The sequence below is a fragment of the Bos indicus genome, chromosome 18 (genome assembly GCF_029378745.1).
Source record: "Bos indicus isolate NIAB-ARS_2022 breed Sahiwal x Tharparkar chromosome 18, NIAB-ARS_B.indTharparkar_mat_pri_1.0, whole genome shotgun sequence".
Lineage (NCBI taxonomy): Eukaryota > Metazoa > Chordata > Mammalia > Artiodactyla > Bovidae > Bos > Bos indicus.
Window position 1 is genome coordinate 53,329,624 of NC_091777.1, and position 19,886 is coordinate 53,349,509.

The following is a 19,886-nucleotide window of genomic DNA, read 5'->3' on the forward strand; positions in this document are numbered from 1 at the left end:
GGGTCCTGGGGGAGCCCCCGGCCTGGCGGGGGCCAAGGCCTGAGGGTCGTAACCGCCGTGGGCACAGGCACCCGAGGACGCTTCCTCCTGGCGGACGCAGAGCCATGGAGCTGACTTCGGCAGACTCTGGAGGCCATAGTGGCCCGGCTGTGAGAGGAGGCCCTGAGTGTGCGTCCTGTGTGCTCACTCGGGTGTCGCCTCCTCTTGGCACCTGATTTTCTTTGTCTTAGGTTGGGGGCCTGATCACCTCCCCTTCCCAGGGGTGCTGTGAGGCTTCAGCTAAGGCACGTGAAGGTTGTCACCATCAGCGGGTTCCGTGCAGAACTCAGGGACGCTGCCATCAGCTGGCCTGTGCTGGAGCCCTCGGTCTCCCCACTTCACCACCATGTTCCTCAGATTCCCCGTGACAGCCCTCCGTCTGGGTCTGAGGCCCGGCTTTGTATTCCTCCCTTCCTTCCTCCAGCCCATATTGGCTGATCACCTGCTGGGCCAGACCTGACTGTGTAATTAAGGTTGTCGTGAAAGGCTGGCCTTGGCTTCCCTCAAGCTTCTTCCTTCCGATCCCAAATACTGCCCCTGGGGCCTGTGTGGACCACCAGGTCTGAGCAGCTGCTTTCCGTCCCCCTTTTAGGTTTTCGTTATGGACGTCTCCCGACATAGCAACTGTAGGAGTATGATGAACCCGCTTTCCGGCTTCAGTAACGACCCGTATGTGGCCAGTCTTGACCCTCAGGCTGCCTCGCCCCCATTATTTTGCAGCGAATCCTAGATACCCACCATCCCCCCATACGTTCTTCTAAGTTGTTTCTGAATTGGCAGGGGCGTTCAGCCTCAGCCAGCCACCTTCTGTCAGTGGTCATCTCCCCCAGTGCAGGACGAGACTGCGGTCCCTGTAGCCCTGTACACAGCACGTGACACTCGGAGAGGAGCACTCCCTGCCAAAGGAGGCTCCCCGCCACAGGGCGAGGCTCCGGAGGCTGCCAGGAAGGCCTTCACGCTCTGATTCCTGGGCGGCGTCCCTTGCTCCGTCTCTGGGTTAGCTTGCTTTCTAACAACGAGCACTGTCCGTGAAAGGCGGTGTTCACCGGCACACTCTTCTGCTCCGCGCCGTGGGTAGTAACCTGTTAGGTATGCAAGTTCGCACCTTTCAAGGATCTCCAGGAGTGGAGGCCCTGGAGCAAAGGGCACACGCGCTTGCCTTTTGGCCTCCTGGTCGGTTGATGTAGCCACGTTACTGTCGAGAGGGGTTGTGCCTGTTGCTGCGGACACCGGCTCCTCAGGGCGCGCCCGCCTCCCACCTCACCAGCGGGTGCTGTCTAGCTCGTGGGGGTCGGCCTATCTGAAAAACGTCAGTGTACTTGCATTTCATTCGAATTTCTCTTTATTCTGAGAATGAGTATGGAAGGATTCCGAACCTTGGTTTCCATCTTTGGGGACTGGCCTGGCGGAGGCCGTTGTCGAGGGGTGGCGGGGAGAACTCGACGAGGCCCCCTCCCCAGCCGAGGAGCCAGCGTGGCGGCCGGAGACGCAGGGTGTGGACGACGCAGACGGGGCCAGCTGCCACCTCTGCCTCCTGCTGGAGAAGCGCCCCTGGGCAGGTCACTTCCCATTGCGGCCTCACCTGGAAGGCAGGGTGACGATGCCTACCCATGGCGGGTCACGGGGCGTTTCTGGCCGTCTGGGCCCTGGCATCCTGCCTGCCTCCCTCCAGGCTCTTCAGTGTTCTTCTGCGCATGGAGCCAACCCCCTGCCCCACGATGTCAGAAGGCGCTGTCTGCCTTCCAGGCCTGGGACGGTGGCCCGGCGTGTGCTCCGTCGCCTGCCTCTCCCCCTCACCCTGTCACGGTGCCTTCTCTGCGCCTGGCCCTGTTAGGGACAGTGCAGGGGACGTGTGTGCAGCCCAGGGGAGGGAGCCTGACCAGCGGTGGGTCGTGGAGGGCTGCCCAGAGAAGGGGTCCCCTGAGCTGAGGGTTGAAATGAGAGTGTCCTGCCTAAGAGGAGGGAAAGAACGAGGTGAGGTAAAGCCCTGGGCCTTTCTGGAAAAGGAAAGGAGTTTTGAGTGTGGCTGGAGCACGCTGCTGGCGGGGGTGCGGGGGTCCACGAGCAAGTCTTCAAGGGGGTCTCTGAGACCTAGCTCCCCTCCATCTTGTCCCAGCTCAGTCCAGAGCATGCACAGCGCCCCCAGAGGGCCCCCCTGGATGGACTGCATACTCCTCCCCCCAGATAATAAGAACCCCTGGAGGGCAGGGACCCCCCCCCCCAGCCCCCCGTCCGAGCCCTCCCTGTCCTCCCAGTGCCAGCACACAGCTTGGCAAGGCCCAGGCCTGGGAGGTGTGGGCTGACGAATACGAAGATGATGTCTAAGTGGGGATTCTGGGTTAGAAGCCTCACTCCAAGGGGCTGAAGGCTGAAGGGGGATTTTATTGTCTTCTGGATCTGAGCAGCCTTGACTAGCTTGACTTCTGGCCTCGCTGGATCCTATGTCTCTCTCTTCCTCTGGGTTCACCTCTCCCAAGTGGGCTTTATCCTCGGGAGGCTCTCTCCCCTTGGTGGATTCCGGAGTGGCTGCTCCAGAAGTGGGAGGCCACCTCGTCCACCCCTGGGGACACGAGGTCTTGTTTCCTGACAGCCCTGCAGGGGTCATCCCCCTGTCCCCGGCCAGTCATTGAAAGGGGGCTGCGGACAGGGTATCTCTGGGGAGGACAGCAGGACGTGGAGGTAATGCAGACGTCCCACCTGGGGCCCGGGGATGGCATCATGAGGGCAGTGGGGCCCGGGTGCTGACTGCCTGGGGCAGCGGGGCGGGGGACGCGGACAAGGCAGCCTCACCGTGGGGGTGGGCTGTGCACCTGGCGCACCGCCTTCCCAGGGGCTGCTGGCCTGGTGCCCCCTGAAGGTGTGAGCCCAAGTGGCCTGGGTGGGTGAAGATGGTGTTCCCCAGACGTCGAGGCATGGACCACAAGAGCCTGGGTGTCCTACAGGACTGGTCACTGCAGTGACCTTACTGCTGTGAGGCTCTGGTTTCCTCTCTGTCGGGCAGGGTGATGGTGATGGTGCCCTTCTGTCTGGGGTAGGAAGGGCGTGACAGGACCCTCTGAGGGTGGGCTCCACAGATGCGCTGGCCAGGCCCTGGCTCCGGGCTGCCCAGTAGCTTCAGCCTCTCTCTTCAGCTCTGGGTGCCAGTCCTGACAGTCTCCCTGTTAGGGGACTCAGGGGCTCCCCGCTCCCCGGCCCTGGTCTCTGCAGATGCAGTCCTCCCCAGACCTCGGATTGTTCCTGACACTGCTCTGAACCAGCCTGGTGGCTCCTGTCTCGTGCAGAAAGCAGAGTGCTCGCTGAGGCCCACTGGGTCCCCATCCCCCTCCCCCTGCCCCAGCCTCTCCTGGTGCCCTGGATCCTGCCCAGCCTGTTCCCACCCTGTCCCACCTCTCCGCTCCCCAGGGCCACTGCCCACTGCTCTCTGTATCTCTCATCTGTGTCTGCAACCTGCTTTTGAAGCCTTAGGAGTGAGAACTGGCCCTCAGCCCCCTGTCCTAACCGCCCCCACCCTCACTGCTGCTTCCTGGTTTTGACGCCTACTGGGGTGACCACAGCCCCAGGCTAGCAGGGGTGTGGCCTGAGCCACCGCCGCCCCCTGGTGCCCACCCCGTCCTTGCCTCTTGTGGGTGCCTTTGCACCTGTGTGCAGAGGAGAGAGCCCTCTCGGCCGTCACCTGATGCCTGGCATCGGGTTTCTGTGCCCCTTTGTGCGGCAGGGGTGGGGGAGCAGTCTCGTTTGCCCCACAGCCTCTTCCTGGGAGACTGGCGCCAGCTGCACACGGGCCTCGCTCCCCACAGCTCACACCTTCGCCCCGGCCCCTGTCTCCCCCTGGGCCCGTCAGGTCATGTGAGAATGGAGCTGTGTTTCAGTTACAGAGCAGGACAGGTTGGAGTGTGCATTCCAGCCCGGCCACTCCTGGCTCCGTGACCTTGGACAGATGGCTTGCCCTCTCTGAGCTTGCTTCCCCTGATTACAAAGTAGAAGTGTAACTGCCAGTCTCATAAGGTCACGCAGCTGGCAGAATGAAACGGCATAGAAAGTGCTCAGCATGGTGGCTTAGATGGAGTAAGTGCCCGATGCCTGGAAGTGGTGGCCGTGGCCACCATCATCACCTTTCTCCAGCTGTGTCTCCCGCTGAGCCAGGCGCTGTGCTGGGCACCTCCGTGGTGGGTGCTTTCATGTCCCTCTCTCCTGAGACCCTCCACATGTCCCTTTCAGAGAGGAAAAGAGGTCATTGTGTTCATCACAGCCTCACAGGACAAGGATCGGAACATGGGTCCTCTTAGCGGAAGCAGTGACCTCTTCGCATCCCACCCCCGGCGCCCGGGGGTGCGCCCCTCACCGCACCGCCCCCTCCTCTGTGACGGCTGCTTACACCAGCCCCTGCCCAAATCAGACCTTGGCAGCCGTGGCTTTGGGAGCTGGAAACACACACTCACAGGCACGTCCCCCTCGCACACGCCTCACCAACCATTCCGTCACTCAACAGGTGCTTTGTTCTCTTCTGGGTCCCCGCCTTCCAGTGTGGAGATAAAATACGGCAGTGACGGCCAGCCGGCTTCAAGGAGCACTCGGAAGCGTGAGCTCGGCCCTGGTCTGAGGGGTGCACTGTGCTGACTCAGTCACCACACTCACCCTGGGAGGAGTCCCGCTCGGCCCCGTTTTCAGGGTCGGGTGGTTGAGGTGCAGACGTTACGTCGTTTTGCTGAGAGTCACAGGGTTTAAGTTGGGAGCCAGGACTTGGCCCCAGGCGCTCTGGCTCTGGAGCCCATGCTCAACCACGCTGCGAGACCCCGCGTCTCCAGTGAGCCGCGTCCAGGCAGGGCCTTCCTGAGCTGACGGGGGCGGGGGGCAGCCAGGCCCCAGGCCCCCCGACTTCAGGCTGGAGCTGGGCCCTCACCAGTTTGCAGCCATGCCCTCGGAACCTGGGGGCAGGGCTCCGACTCGGGCCTCCCAGCCCGGCCCAGCCGTGGTGGCCAGTGACCTCACCGTGTGAGCTGTCCTCTTCACCCCAGCTCGCCCGGGCCGCTTGCTTGGCTGGGTGCCTGGCTGCAGCTGGAGGCCCGGGCCCTTTGACTCACAGCGGCCTTGTGGTTCAGTTAAGGCTGGAAAAGCCGAGGGCGGATGACCCGAGGTGGGGCCTTGATGATTTCGTCACAGCATCACAGATGAGCAAGTGTGTGGGGGCTGGTCCTGAGCTGGCGCCCGGGCCAGCCCCCCAGCCTGTAAAGTGCTTGGGTGGCCCCTGGCACAGCGGAAGTGCTGCGTAAATGCTCTATGTAATTTCTCTGAACCACCTGTACTGCCATTTCCTTACTGTGTTTGTTTTTTTTTTCACTGGTTCATTAAAAAAATTTGAATGTGTTTCTTCTCATTTATTTCCACTGATAATCTATGCAAAATGCTGGTTTTGATTTAATAGTTCCTTTTTCTTATAAATGCATGAAATACGCATACATACTGATGACCTCAGGGTCCTTCCCAATCCACCTGACACTCACACGTGCCCACTGGTGACCAACCAGGCCTGGGGACATGGCTGGCGGTGCTGCTGAGAAAAGCCAGGCGGGGCTGGGGGGCCTTCAGGCCGAACCCCGCTTCTGTTCCTCTCAGTGTTTCAGCCCACTGCTGCCCCCCCCTGGAATGTGTGTCTCAGCATCAGAGGAAAATGACAATATGCAATTACCATTCTTTTTGAAAAGTAATTTTATTGTATTTGCCCGTTTTGGGCTGAGCTGGGTCTTCGCTGCTGCACACAGGCTTTTCTCCGATTGCGGCGAGTGGGGCGTGCTCTGGTTGTGGTGTGTGGGCTTCTCGTTGCCATCCGTGTCTTCCCGTGTGACGGAGCAGGGACTCTAGGTGCGTGGGCTTCAGTAGTCGGGGCGCCTGGGCTCTAGGGCACAAGCTCAGTAGTTGTGGCGCACAGACTTAGTTTCTCCACGGCATGTGGAATCTTCCCAGATCAGGGATCGAACCCGCGTCTCCTGCGTTGGCAGGTAGATTGTTCACCACTGAGCCACCAGGGAAGCCCTCAGATGTCATTCTTGTCTGCAGCTGCTCTGGGCCTTGGGCCCCAGGTCTCTGAGCCTGTCTATCTCTCCTGCCCCTGCTCTCGGATTCCCCTGCTGCACACAAGTGGGCAGGTGCTGCCTCCCCCAGCCCTGGCAGTGACCTTGTATGAGGCTGTACCGGCATTGAAACCCTGCGGGTGCCTCACTGGAGGAGTGGCTGGATGGTACCTGTGGCTGGTGTGGAGGTGGCAAGGTCAGAGACCCTGGCCCTCAGACTCACCAGGAGGCCTCTCAGAGCAAAGACCAGCCCAGTGGGTAGGCTTTCAGGGGACATCAGGAGCCAGAAGTCCTAGGCAGTCTGGGAAGGCTTCCTGGAGGAAGTGGTGTTGGAGCTGGACACCTAAAGGACCAAGTGCAATTTGAGAGGTTGCTAAGGGCTTATATTTCCTGTAGACTGTCTAGGGTACTGAGAACTGCTAGTTAACAACCCCATGTGTACCCCGTCCCTACTTCATCCCCATCTGAGGTGACCAAACCAACCCCACCTTGGCCTGGGGGCCATTATTGAAGGGAGTGGATCCCAGGGAGCAGTTTTTGCCTTTTGGCCATCTGGTAAAGCCTGTGTACACTTTCTTGGAGTGACGATTTTTTTTTTTTTAATCCTGGAGTGGGTTGCCATGCCCTCCTCCAGGGGATCTTCCTGACCAAAGGATCGAACTCCCGACTCTAGATGTCTCCTGCACTGGTAGGCAGGTTCTTTACCACTAGTGCCACTTGGGAAGCCCCATGGAGCAGCGATTCTTAAAGGCAAAACACGGGACTTATAAAGGGTACCAGTTAAAGTACAGTTTATTAAATACCTTTAAAATCATTACATAGTGTTTATACTTATCCTCATTGACACATGAGATAACAGGACGTAGCAGCAGCTCTGACGACTCCCAAAGCAGTGATGAGCATTCAGGATCTGCAGTAACTGTTATGTGATGTGAAAACATCTGCCGTTTCTATTGATGACAGAGTGTTAGGGTCTGCTAAAGAGTGTTTCTTTTCTCTTTTTTGCCTCTTACATTACTAAGAAGGAAATGCTAAACTACGTCACAATTCAGCTAGTGAAACTAAAGAGGCAATTTTTCTCAAGTTCATGGACCCCCTGGGTGGTCAGTGGCCCCCTGCTTGGCGGATTCCCTGAGGACAGGCCAGTGCCAGTCCCCTCTCCCCCAGAGCTGGGAGACACCAGGCACGTGATGGCATGGCAGCGGGGGCAGCTGACACGGGGGAGGCTTCTGGTCACCTACAGCTAGCTTCTCTCAAGCTCCATGCTGCCCACTTCCACCCAAGAAAGAAGCGAGGGGTCTAGGATGGAGCCTGAGCTCTGGGGAGCCCAGGGCCTCTGTGGGCTTCTTTCCTCCAGCCATCCCTACCTAACAAAACAGAGAGTTCTGGAGTAGGTCTTCCGCTCTGCCTGGACCAGCTGCCTGGTCCCGGGGAGGCAGCTTTCCTTCCCTGGACCTTGGTTTCCTCCCCAAGAAGTCATGGTGCTGTTTGATAGGGTCAGGATGTTGGGCTCCTGGCCAGAGTGATGGCTGGAGGGAGCGTCCCCTGGAAATGCCTGCCCAGAAGCTCCACAGGGGCTCCCGCAGGCCCATCCCCTACCCACCCTGCAGCCCCCATGTCCGCTCCATGCTGCTGGCTCCCTGCACCCGGGCCTGACCCTGTGCCTCCCTGGCTCAGAGCCCTTCCTTCCTGCACTCCTTGCTGCCCCTGGGCAAAATCCAGGCTCTGACAGCCAAAAACTGGTCTTTTCACCTGGCGAATGGCTAAACAAAATGCATACTTGGACAGTTACTACTCCGTACTGCAAAGGGGCCGAAACTCAAAACTGTTCCGTTTCAGAAAGAAGCGGGCCGCCAGAGGCCACATACTGTTTACCACCATTTGTATGAAGTGTCCAGAAAAGGCAAATCTCTGCAGATGGAAAGGCTAGCCCTACCTTCCGCGTGGTGGCAGGCCCCGAGATTCCCAAGGACAAGCCTGTGCAGGTTGGGTTTGGGCTGCACCCCTCGTTCATTTGGGGAGCCACTGTCCGCCTCTTTGGGGCGCCAGGGCCGTATCAGGGACTCCGACTGCTGCCATGTCCCTGGGGCACAGGAAGCCCCGTTCGGTGCTGAGGGAGTTTCAGGAGTGAGGAATCTGAGAGGCCGTGTGGCATCGCCGTTAAGGGCTGAGTTCCGGCTCCACCACTCACCAGCTGTGTGACCCTGGGCAAAGTGCTTCACCTCTCTGAGCTCAACATCCTCATAAGGTCCGAGTGTGGCCTCATTCTCTCATTCAAAGGAAACCACAAATCAGACATCTGCTCTGGGTCTGGCCCTGTGCTGGGTGGTGTTGGGGACCCTGGGGGTGACCAAGAGAGCCCCAGTCCTGTCCTGCAGGGGCTCCCAGTCTAGTGGAGGAAGTAGCTGACGGGTAGAAAAATGGCGTGGTATTAGTTGTATGTTTATGTGAAGGTGTTTGGGGAGCTCTGGGGAGGTGTGGGAGGATGGGGTAACTTGGTTTGGGGGCGCCGGGAGACATGTCCCCAGAGTAGCAGTCACAGCAAGGGGCTTCAACAGCAGGACTGAACTCAGTGGGTTGTTGGAAGGAGGTTGAGAGGGGAGGGGGTGGCAGAGGCCAGTGGTAGGAATGGGTGAGTGAGGCCCAGGGTGTGGAGAGTCACCTGCCTGGGTCTTTGCCTGCAGCCCAGAATGTGACCGTGGACGAGATTATTGGTGCCTACAAGCAGGCTTGCCAGAAGCTGAACTGCAGACAGATCCCCAAACTCCTCAGGCAGCTCCAGGTATGCCAGGTGACTGGGGGTGGGGGTGGTCCCTGGGGTGAAGCTGCCCTCCAGCATCCTCTGGGCCCGTGGTGTCTGCCCCAAGCAAGAGAGGGCACACAAAACACTCCCCCTCCCCAGCCTAGCCGGCCAGCCAAGGGCTAGTGTAAATATATCTTTGAAAATCCTCTTTTAAAAAAGTGGTAAAACCAGTCAGGCTTTTCATGAATATTTAAACAGTACAGAATATATAAAGTAGGAACTTACTCGTCAAGAATCATCTGCTCCGCAAATAAGTTCTCTTCCTCAGGGGAAAAGCCATGTATATGAAAGTTAGAAGTCTGAATGACAAAAATAATGTATATTTTTTCTTTTAAAAAGTTCAAATACTGCAGATACGAAAAGCAAGCCGTTTCTCAATTCTTGCCCAAGTCCCATTCCCAGGAGTGCCCCCTGGTGGCAGCTTGGGGTTTTTGCCCTCTAGGCTTTCTGCTTTTTATAAATGGAGGAGTCACTGTCCAGAGGTGTGTAGACAGGTGGGCAGGTTCTGTTTTTTGTATGACTAAGGCCAGTCCATGGGGTCGCTAGGAGTCGGACACGACTGGGCGACTTCACTTCCACTTTTCACTTTCATGCATTGGAGAAGGAAATGGCAGCCCACTCCAGTGTTCTTGCCTGGAGAATCCCAGGGACCGGGGAGCCTGGTGGGCTGCCGTCTCTGGGGTTGCACAGAGTCGGACACGACTGAAGCAACTTAGCAGTAGCAAGGCCTTGCTGTGGGGCTTCTCTGGTGGTTCAGCCCATAAGGAATCTACCTGCAGTGTGGGAGACTCAGGTTCGATCCCTGGGTCTGGAAGATCCCCTGGAGAAGGGAATGGCAACCCACTGCAGTATTCCTTCCTGGAGAATCCCCATGGACAGAGGAGCCTGGCAGGCTGCAGTCTATGGGGTCACAAAGAGTTGGACACGACTGAGTGACTGACAAACACACACACACACATGGCCTTGCTGTGCCTCTGGCCTGCGTGCCCCTAGTCGTCACTCGCAGCTGCCTTCCCTGTCGCCCGTCCACCCTGGTCGTGTTGGTAAAGCACTGCCTCAGTGCCTTCCCTCTGGACGGGTCATTCCAGAATGTTTCAGGACTGCTTGTTTCAGAGCCCTGGCTGCCCCACTGTTAGGGACAGACAGCCTCACAGCTTGGTCAAGGGCTTCCTGCCTTGACCACCAGTCGCTCTGCTTTCCCAGGAGTTCACGGACCTCGGGCACCGCATCGACTGTCTGGATCTGAAAGGTGTGTGTCTGGAAGGGGCCGGGGACCCTTGGGTGGTGGCCAAAGCTGGGGCCTCCCTGGAGGTGCCTGAGGGCAGGCAGAGCTGGGCCAGAGAGAGGTGTGGGCGTCCCCGGAGGTGAGACAGGTGCCTCGCGCCGTGCAGAGGCGCGGGGGTCTTTCGTCCCTGGGTTGGCCAGGAGCCCGTGTTTCCACCCAGCGCCCCGCCCCACACCTGAGTGCACATGCGTAGAGATGCGCCCATAGATGCGCATGCGCACACGGCGCTCCGTCTCGTCCCAGGTGAGAAGCTTGACTACAAGACCTGTGAGGCCCTGGAAGAGGTCTTCAAGAGGCTGCAGTTCAAGGTCGTGGATCTGGAACAGACGAACCTGGACGAAGATGTGAGCAGCCCGTCACCGCCCATTTCCACGCTCTGAGCTCCCTTCCCCTTAGATGTCTGGGGGGAGAGCATAGAAGGAAAGAGGAACCCCCTTGGACAGAGGCTGGGCGGGGCTTCTTGAGGAGCAAGATCAGGGAGACGGCCAGAGCGCCTGGGGGGGTGGGGGGGGTGGGGTTGGACTCTGGATGGGGCCCAGAGAAACGGTCTCACAGACTCACCCCAAGGATGGGGGCTTCCTACGCAAGGGGGAGACATGGGGAAGCAGGCCTGAGCAGAGGCGTATGGCCTTCGGGAGTCTAGTGCCTCAGCCCCTGCCTCCTGGCTTCCCCGGGCGGCCGCGACCTGAGGCCGAGCCCCGCTGTCTCTGCCCAGGGTGCCTCAGCCCTTTTCGACATGATCGAGTACTATGAGTCGGCTACACACCTCAACATCTCCTTCAACAAGCACATTGGCACCCGGGGCTGGCAGGCCGCCGCCCACATGATGCGCAAGGTGGGCACCTCCGGCCCGCAGCCTCTCTTCATAGGGCCTGGTTCCACAGCCCTCCTTTCACCAGCCAGTGTCCCCCGCTATACAACCATGTGGCTCTGCTGCCCATGAGGCTGCTGGGATGTGTGGGGTGGGGGTGGGGGGCGTCCCCAGGGCGGGGAGGGCGGGGCCAGCCTGACCCCGCCCCTCACGCACCTGCCTCGCAGACAAGCTGCCTGCAGTACCTGGACGCCCGCAACACACCCCTGCTGGACCATTCGGCGCCCTTCGTGGCGCGCGCCCTGCGCATCCGCAGCAGCCTAGCAGTGCTGCATCTGGAGAGCTCCAGCCTGTCGGGGCGGCCCCTCATGCTGCTTGGTGAGGCCCCAGGGTGGCGTGCTGCTGGGCTCGGGCTGTTGGCCGGGTCCCCCAGGCCTGGCCGGTCACAACCCCCTCCCCCTCTCCCCCAGCTACGGCCCTGAAGATGAACATGACTCTGCGGGAGCTGTACCTCGCCGACAACAAGCTCAACGGCCTGCAGGACTCGGCCCAGCTCGGCAACCTGCTCAAGTTCAACTGCTCCCTGCAGATCCTGGACCTCCGCAACAACCACGTGCTGGACTCAGGTGGGTATGTGGTCCCTACCCGACCCCTGCTCCAATCCCCCAGAACCCACCGTGTGGCCAGCCAGTTGCTCGTCGTGCTGCTGACACAGGGGTGGCCAGGACAGCCCCAGCCCTCCCTTCATGGTGATGGTGCAGATGGGGCCAGGCTGTGGGAGCCCCGGGGTCTGGCCCCAACTCAGGATGAAGGAGGAGGGAACAGTTCAACTGTTCCTTCAGGGTGAGGTGCAGTATTGACCAGATAGTTGATAATGGGATAAAGGATCAACCAGAAGCTGTTCAAGGTGTGCAGGCAGGGACCTCTGGGTGGTGATGAGGAGGCTGGGCTGGAGCCAGCCATTTAAGCAGCGTAGGGAAGAATCCAGGCAGAGAATACCAAATGCAGAGACCCTGAGGTGGGAAGGAGCTTATGTGTGCATGCTCAGTCACTTCAGTCTTGTCATACTCTATGACCCCATAGACTATAGCTAGCCAGGCTCCTCTGTCCATGGGATTCTCCAGGCAAGAATACTAGAATGGGTTGCCATGCCCTTCTCCAGAGGATCTTCCTGACCCAGGGATCAAACCCCCATCTCCTGCATTGCAGGCAGATTGTTTTACTGCTTAAACCACCAAGAAAGCCTGGGAAAGAGCTTAGACATTAGATATCTGGGGGGAAGAGCCCCAGTGAGCCCGAAGCTGAGTGAGCAGTGAAGAGGGACTAGTCCCAGGGCCTTGTCAGCGGGAGGAATTTGATTTCCTCCTGGCTCACTGTCGAGCAGAGTCCCTTGGCCTCGGTGAGGACAGGGTTCCAGGGGAGGGAGGTGCAGTATCGGGCAGCAAGTCCAGCGCCTTCCTCCAGGGCATCTGGCCCTGGACGCCATGGTCAGTGAGCACCTACCACGTTCAGGGCCTGTTGGCTCCTGGTTCACACCTGTGAGTGAGGCAGAGGTCTCTGTCTCAGGAGAGACACAGCCAAGATACATTAATAATGTCTGTTAGATGGTGAGACATGCCGTGAAGAGAAACAAAGCCATGATGGTGGACAGAGCTGTCTGCTGCGGGTAGGCTGGCCAGGACTGTCCTGTGAGCGGGCGAGATTTGAGTGAAGATCTGAGGCAGGTGGGGGAGGCCTTCATCTACTCACCCAGAGGACGAATGATCCCTGGGATTGGAAAGCTGTGTGTGCCAGGTCCCAGGTAGTGGGGCCAGAGCCTGTGGGGTTGGGCAGGCCGGGGCGGGGCTTTCTGAGCACTCGAAGGTGGCTCCTGGGCCAGCGTCCCCAGGGGAGACTCCCCAACCATGGACAAGACTTGCCCACGGGCCTCCCCAGGTCTGGCCTACATCTGCGAGGGCCTTAAGGAGCAGAGGAAGGGGCTGGCGACCCTGGTGCTGTGGAACAACCAGCTCACGCACACGGGCATGGCTTTCCTGGGCATGACGCTGGTGAGTTGGCTGGAGAGGGAGGGGGCAGCGTGGCTCCTCCAGCACCTCCCCCGTCCCCCTTCTTCCTCCTCTTCCGCGGTCCTGGCTCATCCTGCCAGTTGGGGAACCTGGCCTCTCCCGCCAGCCCTGCTTGGTCTCTGCTCCGGCTCCTGCTCCCTCTTTCTCTGAGGAGGGCAGCCCTTCCTTCATTGCCTCTCCACACCCAGCACCACAGCCTAGTACAAGAGAGTGCCTTGTGCCAGGGGAAAGCGTTTTGCATAGAAAGTTAGCATTCCTGGAAGTCTTCAGTAAGTCTTGAATCTCTTCATCACGTAGTATTCAAAGCAAGCCCACAGGGTACAAGGACTCAGACCCAGGTTAAGAATTACCCACAGCCAGGCCTGTGCCCAGAGCCCTCAGGAAGCTGGCAAGGTCAGAGGGTGGGCCTGGGGCTGTGGGGTGGCTGGATGCTTGGAGGGCTGGGGGGTGGACGGGGCAGCTGGCACTTGGGAGATTGCGTACCTGAGGGATTCGGCCCAAAGCAGGAAGGCGCTGGTGCTCAGATTGGGGGCACTGCCAAGGAGAGCCTGCCTCTTTCCTGACTGGCCTCCTGGGCCTTTCCTGGCTCTTGTGCGCCAACCCCTCCAGCCGCACACACACAGCCTGGAGACACTGAACTTGGGCCACAACCCCATCGGGAACGAGGGCGTGCGGAACCTCAAGAACGGCCTCATCAGCAACCGCAGCGTGCTGCGCCTTGGCCTGGCCTCCACCAAGCTCACATGCGAGGGTAGGGCACGGGGGATGGTGGGCCCGGGGTGGGGGGCGGCCAGCCGAGTGTGGGCCCGTGGCCAGCCCCTGCGGTCCCCCTCCCAGGCGCGGTGGCAGTGGCGGAGTTCATCGCCGAGAGCCCCCGCCTCCTGAGACTGGACCTTCGGGAGAACGAGATCAAGACAGGCGGGCTCATGGCGCTGTCGTTGGCCCTCAAGGTGAACCACTCCCTGCTGCGCCTGGACCTCGACCGTGAGCCCAAGAAGGAGGCGGTGAGCGGGCTCTTCCCTGCCGGCAGGTGGGGGGCAGGCCGGGGACCCGCTGCGGGCAGGCCACCCAGAGCCCGAGCCCGGCCCGCTCCTCTGCCCGCAGGTGAAGAGCTTCATCGAGACGCAGAAGGCGCTGCTCGCCGAGATCCAGAACGGCTGCAAGCGCAACTTCGTGCTGGTGCGGGAGCGGGAGGAGAAGGAGCAGCGGCTGCAGCTGTCGGCCTCCATGCCCGAGATCACTGTCACCGAGCCCCAGCCTGACGACGAGCCCCGGGAGGAGCCCGCCGCCGAGGCACAGGAAAACGGGGCGCCGGGCCCCAGCCCCGGGCCGGACTCAGACTCAGACTCAGACTCTGAGGGGGAGGACAGGGACGAGGCGGATGGGGAGAGGGCTGAGGCCCCCTGCCCCACCCTGGTGCCCCCCACGGACTCCCTGGGCCCTGGGGACAGGAGCCCCCCAGGCTGCCCCTCCTCCCCCGCCGAGCAGCGCATCTCCGTGTCCAGCCCGGGCTGGGGCCACAAAGTGTTTGTGGTGACCCGGGTGGAGAGTCCACCCGAGAGGGCAGAGCCTCCTGTGCCCCCCGCCCCTCCTGGTCCCGTGTCCCCACCCGCCTCAGCCTCCCCCCCCACCTCACCTTTCCCGACGCCCACTGAGGCCGCCAGCACTCCGGACCCTGGGCCGCCTGAGCCCCAGCCACCGCTGGAGCCGCCCCAGGTGGGGCCACCATTGCCCAACGGCCTGAAGCCTGAGTTCGCCCTGGCACTGTCCCCAGAGCCGCCCCCGGGGCCTGAGGCCAAGGTGGGAAGCTGTGGCCTGGAACACGGTGAGAGGCGCCCTGGGGCTGGGTGGCGGGGCCCCTGGGTGCTGCATGTGACCCTCGCCGAGCATCCACCCGTGGGGTGCCTCAGTTTCCCCTTGAAGAAAGTGGACCTTGACAGGGACGAGTGGGACTGGGTTCTCAGTCCCTGCCTTACTCCCTCGAGTCCCTGGGAGCCCCTTGGGGGTGGGGCATGTCAGGTCTGCTGACTGGAGTCTGAGGGTCTCAGTGGCCCCCGGACCTGTGCTCCCTTATGAGTCTGGCTCAGGCAGGGCTCCTGCCCCCAGCCCTCCCAGCTCACTGGAGGCCGCCCACCTTTCTCCCCCGACCCCCCACAGAGCTGAGCTGCTCCAAGAACGAGAAGGAGCTCGAAGAGCTGCTCCTGGAAGCCAGTCAGGAATCTGGGCAGGAGACACTGTGACGCTTTAGGTGCGGTGCGGGCCGGGGCCGGGGCCGGGGCCGGGGTCTGAGCCCCAGCTCTGACAGGCTCTCCCCTTTCTCTCCTCCCGAAGCTCCCTGTTACCCGTCGGTCTTCGAAGAGCTGAGGCCAGAGCCATGAGAATCTGCTCACCCTCACCCCCAGCCTTCCGAGGCCCGGGACACCAGAGGGTGGGGGCCTTCCTGGGACCCCCGCCCACCTGCCCACACAGCAACACTACACGGGGTGCAGGAGCTACAGGGGTGGCCCTCCTCGCCCTGACTGAAGCACTTCTATTTATGTGTCGACACTCGAAGACTCTGGGCTGGGGGTGGAAGGGAGGAGGGAGTGGATGCGGTCTCCAAAGTCATCCGGCTCACGAGGCCCCAGCGCCTCTTCCCAGGGGCCCATTTGGCCAGGCTTGCCCCATCGAGGGCAGGAGTCCTAGGTGGTGGCGGGATGGCCCCCCAAGGCCCCGGGTGCGGGGCCAGGCTGGAGGCGCGGCTTGGGAGGGGCGGTGAGCGCTGGTGGTGGTGGTGGTGGTAGTTGGACTTGGTGGAGCAGCCCCAGGCAGGGTGAGGGCCTGGGCTGGGGTGGGTGGGGGGAGATGGGAGCCGAGGATCAGAGCTTTCTTTATCTTAAGTGCAATAAATCTTTCAGGGAGCTGGGGTGGGGAGCAGCCGGGGCTTGGAGACCCTGCTGTCCGGGCCACGTGAGGCTGCGCCCTGAGAGGCACTACAACCCGGGGTGGGGGGGCGCGGGGGTGGAGGGGGGTGGGCAGAGGGCGGGGGAGGGGCTGCTCCTGTCGGTGCAACTCTGTTCACACCTTTTCTAATAAACCAGAGCTGGGTTCCCCGTTTGCCTGCTCTCTGCTTGCGCTGATCCTGGGTCTCCGCTGTGGGGGCTCTGGGCAGAGCGAGGGGAGGGCAGGGGCGCCACAGGTCCCGGCTGCGGAGCATCTGTGGGGATGTGTGGAGGCCGTCCCGGAGGAGAGCCCTAAGGTGGGCGGAGCTGGGTCTTCCCACCACAGCTGCCGCCCCTTCCTCAGGAGCCCAGGATCCTCTGTGTCTGACACAGCCAGTTCGTCCCTGCTTCCACTCCCCTCTCTTCCGAGGAAATACCTTCCGAATACCTCCCAGCTTCAGGTCCAGCTCGGGTTCAGAGGTTATTGCTGCCCATTCAGACTCTGTGACCCCCACGGACTGTAGCCCCCACAGGTTCCTCTGTCCATGGGACTTCCCAGGCAAGAATACCCGAATGGGTTGCCATTCCCTTCTCCAGGGATTCTCCCCGACCCAGGGATTGAATCTGGGTCTCTGGCATAGCAGGCAGGTTCTTTACTGCCTGAGCCGCCAAGGAAGTGGGCCAAGGAGAGTGGACAGCCCAGCCCTGTCAGCCCCAGACATCCCGGGAGGAGGACGCCCACCCCCAGAGCCTGGCGGTTGCCTGGTCACTGCCCACAGGCACCGAGGTGTGGCTGGAGGGCTGTCGGGCACTTATTTCTGGGAAATCTGAGTCTCACCTTTCAGAAAAGGTGAGAACCACTTCAGGGGAAGGCCTTCGCCACCTGCTCCTTTGCTGCGTGGGAGGCTGGCTCGGGTCAGGAAGAGGTGCGGTGAGAAGACGAGAGTCACAGCATTGATGACTAGGAGCCCCTTCCGTTCGTATGCAAACTGGGGGGTCTTCTGCCCCAGTTGCCTGAGTGACTGGGATGAACACCTTGAGTCACCAACCACTACGGTGTCCTAACTGTCCTTAGGGCAGCCACAGCTGGGACTCTCTCTCATTTGGGCAAAGGGCTGGGGGAAGCCATGTACACTGGTCGCCAGCCGTGGCACCTGCCCCACTGGCAGCCAGGGAGACACCGACACAGTGTCCAGGTGCCGGGCTGTGGGCAGCGTCATCCTCTGGTACAGCTGTGACCAGGTCAGGGACGAGCCCCTCCAGGCTGCCCTGCCTCCAGCCCCCACTTCCTGGGGAGACCCAGGGGTGCAAAGTTTCAAAGTGCTGAGAAACCACAGTCCTTTGCCAAGTTGGGGTATTGTCAGTACAGCCCCCTAAAAATCTCAGTAGGTTTTTGGTGAAATTTAGCCATTGCCCAGGAGTCAACCCCGGTGGGGGCTTTTGGTCCTTATATCAGTGCTGGGTGCTTATCCATCCCCTTTGCTGTCTGCCTCCACCTCCAGGCCAGGTGGTTAACAGACTGGGCCGAGGAGGGCACGTGGGGAAGGAGCTTCTGCCTCGTGGGGTGCCTGGGAAGGCTGGGGTGCCCGGGAAGGCTGGGGTGCCCAGCCTTGTCCCTGCCCTTCCCTTCAGCTTGTGGTAAGGAATTAAGCTTTTCCAAGTTCATTCAGGGTTGAATTGTGACCCTCCCCCAGACCTTGGATGGGACTTTGGAAACAGGGTCTTTATCAAGGTATTCAAGTTAAAATGAGGTGTAGGATGGGCCCTGATCCAGTATGAAAAGGGGGAATTTGGAGACAGGGATAGACGTGCTCTCAGGGAAGATGTAAGGACACCGAAAGCCTTGTGAGGATGGAGGGCTTGTGACGCAACCACAAGCCAAGGACGCCAGAAGCTCGAAGAGGTGAGGAAGGGCTCCCTTTCCAGGTTTCTGAGGGGGCATGGCCTGACAACTCCTTGATTTTGGACTTCTGATTCTGGAACTGTAAGGAAATAAATCTCTGCTGTTCTGAGCTACTCAGTTTGTAGGATGTAGTTACAGCAGCCCCAGGAGACCAGGAGACCAGTTCTGCAGTTCTCCTGATTTTCTGACTTTAAGAGTCTTGGATCTTGGAGGTAGAGATCCCTTTGGCCAAGGGTTTTTTTTTTTGTTTTTTTTTTTTTTAAGGCGTGCGTCTCAGCTTAAGGGATCTTAGTTCCTTGACCAGAGATCAAACCTTGGCCCTCAGCAGTGAGCCTCAGAGCCCTAACCACTGAACCACCAGGGAAGTCCCTGGCCAAGTCTTTCCTTTGTCTTCAGCCATCCAAGCATCACCCAAGCTTGTGAACACACGAGTCCTTCACAACAGCTTGACATTGTACCAAATCTTAAAAGATCTCAATTCCCTAACGTGGGAGATGTTTATTTTCATGCATGTGGGCATTCCGGGTGGCAGACAGCTGTTCTCCATGAAGTGACTCTCGGAAGCCAGGACCCTGTCCTCTGGTGGCTCTGCCATCCCTGGGTCCTCAGGAGACCCTGCATCCAGCAGGCAGGCCGGGGAGGAGAGTGGAGAAAAGGCAAGCCTGCCTCTTAAGTCGTTGCCACGATGGGAAAAAGATGCACACTTCCACTCCCTTGTAGGCGCCAGTTCCCAGCAAAAGCCCCACACTACACAGAATGCTGGGGGATGGAGCCATCTTAGCCACACCCAGCCCCTCTGACAGCCTCTCTTGGTTTGTTTTTTTGATGCTTTTTTAGTCTCCGAAAGCTCTAGTTTTGCCAGGTACATGGCTAGAATCTAAGATAAAATTGGGCAACAATTTGACCACTGCTGCATACCCTGTTAGGGGGAGCAGCTTCCTCCAGGGGTCTGGGGGCAGGGGAGGCAGTCCTCAGTCCCACCCCTGACTTCGGTCTACAGGTTGGTTCTGCCTCCCCAGCACCCCGCTCCTGGGGCCAGTTTGTTTGCAGCCTAGACTCTGCCCAAGTCAAGTGGGCTGAGGAAGCAGAAAGGAAGGGAAGCATGCTGCCGACAGCGGCACATCTTTGGAGACACCCATCTGAAGTGTCAGGAGGACCATGTCTCTCTCCGCGGTGGCTTCTCTTGAGCAGGCTCTCGCCCTGCTGTTGGAAAACAGCTCAGCACGCCTGGGGTTTATGCCACCAGTTCAGCCTTGCCAGGACTGCCAGTGCTTCAGTCCTGGCAGCTCTTTTTAAGTCACAGGCTGGTTCTCTCTGCCCCATGTCCACTTTGAAGCAGTTATTGGCCAGGGATTTTGGGGTGCTGCGCCCAACCTTGGAGCTACGGCATGAGGGCAGTACCCGCACTAGGCTGCCTGGCCTGGGGGTGGGTGTCTTCACAGAGCTCCTGGCTTCCTCTGGAACTGCCCTCTTGGCTCTCAGGGCCCCGGCTCAGAAGTCACATCCACCCCCGCCCCCCCAGCCACTGAACTGGGCCAGGCACACCATAGGCCTCAGCTTGTGGCTCTTTGACCAATGAGAACTGGGAAGCTGTCCAGAGGAGTGGTGCCCCCAGCCTAGGTCTCTGTCCCTGAGATGGAAAGGAAGCTGGTGAGCCATGATGGCAGAGGCTGGCCCTAGGAGGCCCCCCACTTTGGCTCCATGTGCCCCATCTCTGCACCTCAACTTCCCTGTCCTCAAGAGGCTCATCTGGTGGGCCTGGAGTGACCCGTAAGGCAGGCACCCCCCCTGGACAGTTAGTTATCCGGGAGAGGCAGAGCCACCAGCTCCTCCAGACTGCGGTGCCAGCAAAGCCTAATTAACCCATTATGCCAGGGGAGGAGCCACCCCGAGAGTGGAGCAGCCTGCTGAGGTCACTGGGGACACCGCCCTCGGAAATACCAACTCCTGCCCTGCCCACGGAGGGGCAAGCTCAGGTGTGGGGACAGGG

General features: G+C 60.2%; 1 protein-coding gene across 1 annotated transcript in view; it reads left to right on the forward strand.

The window, feature by feature from the left end:
- PPP1R37 (protein phosphatase 1 regulatory subunit 37) overlaps window positions 1-16,059 on the forward strand; it is a 37,792-nt gene extending 21,733 nt beyond the window's left edge. Inside the window, exons 2-13 of the mRNA XM_019979576.2 lie at window positions 8,792-8,889; window positions 10,114-10,159; window positions 10,439-10,539; window positions 10,911-11,030; window positions 11,234-11,384; window positions 11,477-11,632; window positions 12,942-13,054; window positions 13,682-13,823; window positions 13,910-14,076; window positions 14,177-14,897; window positions 15,230-15,320; window positions 15,404-16,059. Coding sequence (XP_019835135.2) covers window positions 8,792-8,889; window positions 10,114-10,159; window positions 10,439-10,539; window positions 10,911-11,030; window positions 11,234-11,384; window positions 11,477-11,632; window positions 12,942-13,054; window positions 13,682-13,823; window positions 13,910-14,076; window positions 14,177-14,897; window positions 15,230-15,312 — 1,898 coding nt within the window. The 3' untranslated portion in view covers window positions 15,313-15,320; window positions 15,404-16,059. The remainder of the gene's footprint in view (window positions 1-8,791; window positions 8,890-10,113; window positions 10,160-10,438; window positions 10,540-10,910; window positions 11,031-11,233; window positions 11,385-11,476; window positions 11,633-12,941; window positions 13,055-13,681; window positions 13,824-13,909; window positions 14,077-14,176; window positions 14,898-15,229; window positions 15,321-15,403) is intronic.
- The last annotated feature ends 3,827 nt before the right edge of the window (window positions 16,060-19,886 follow it).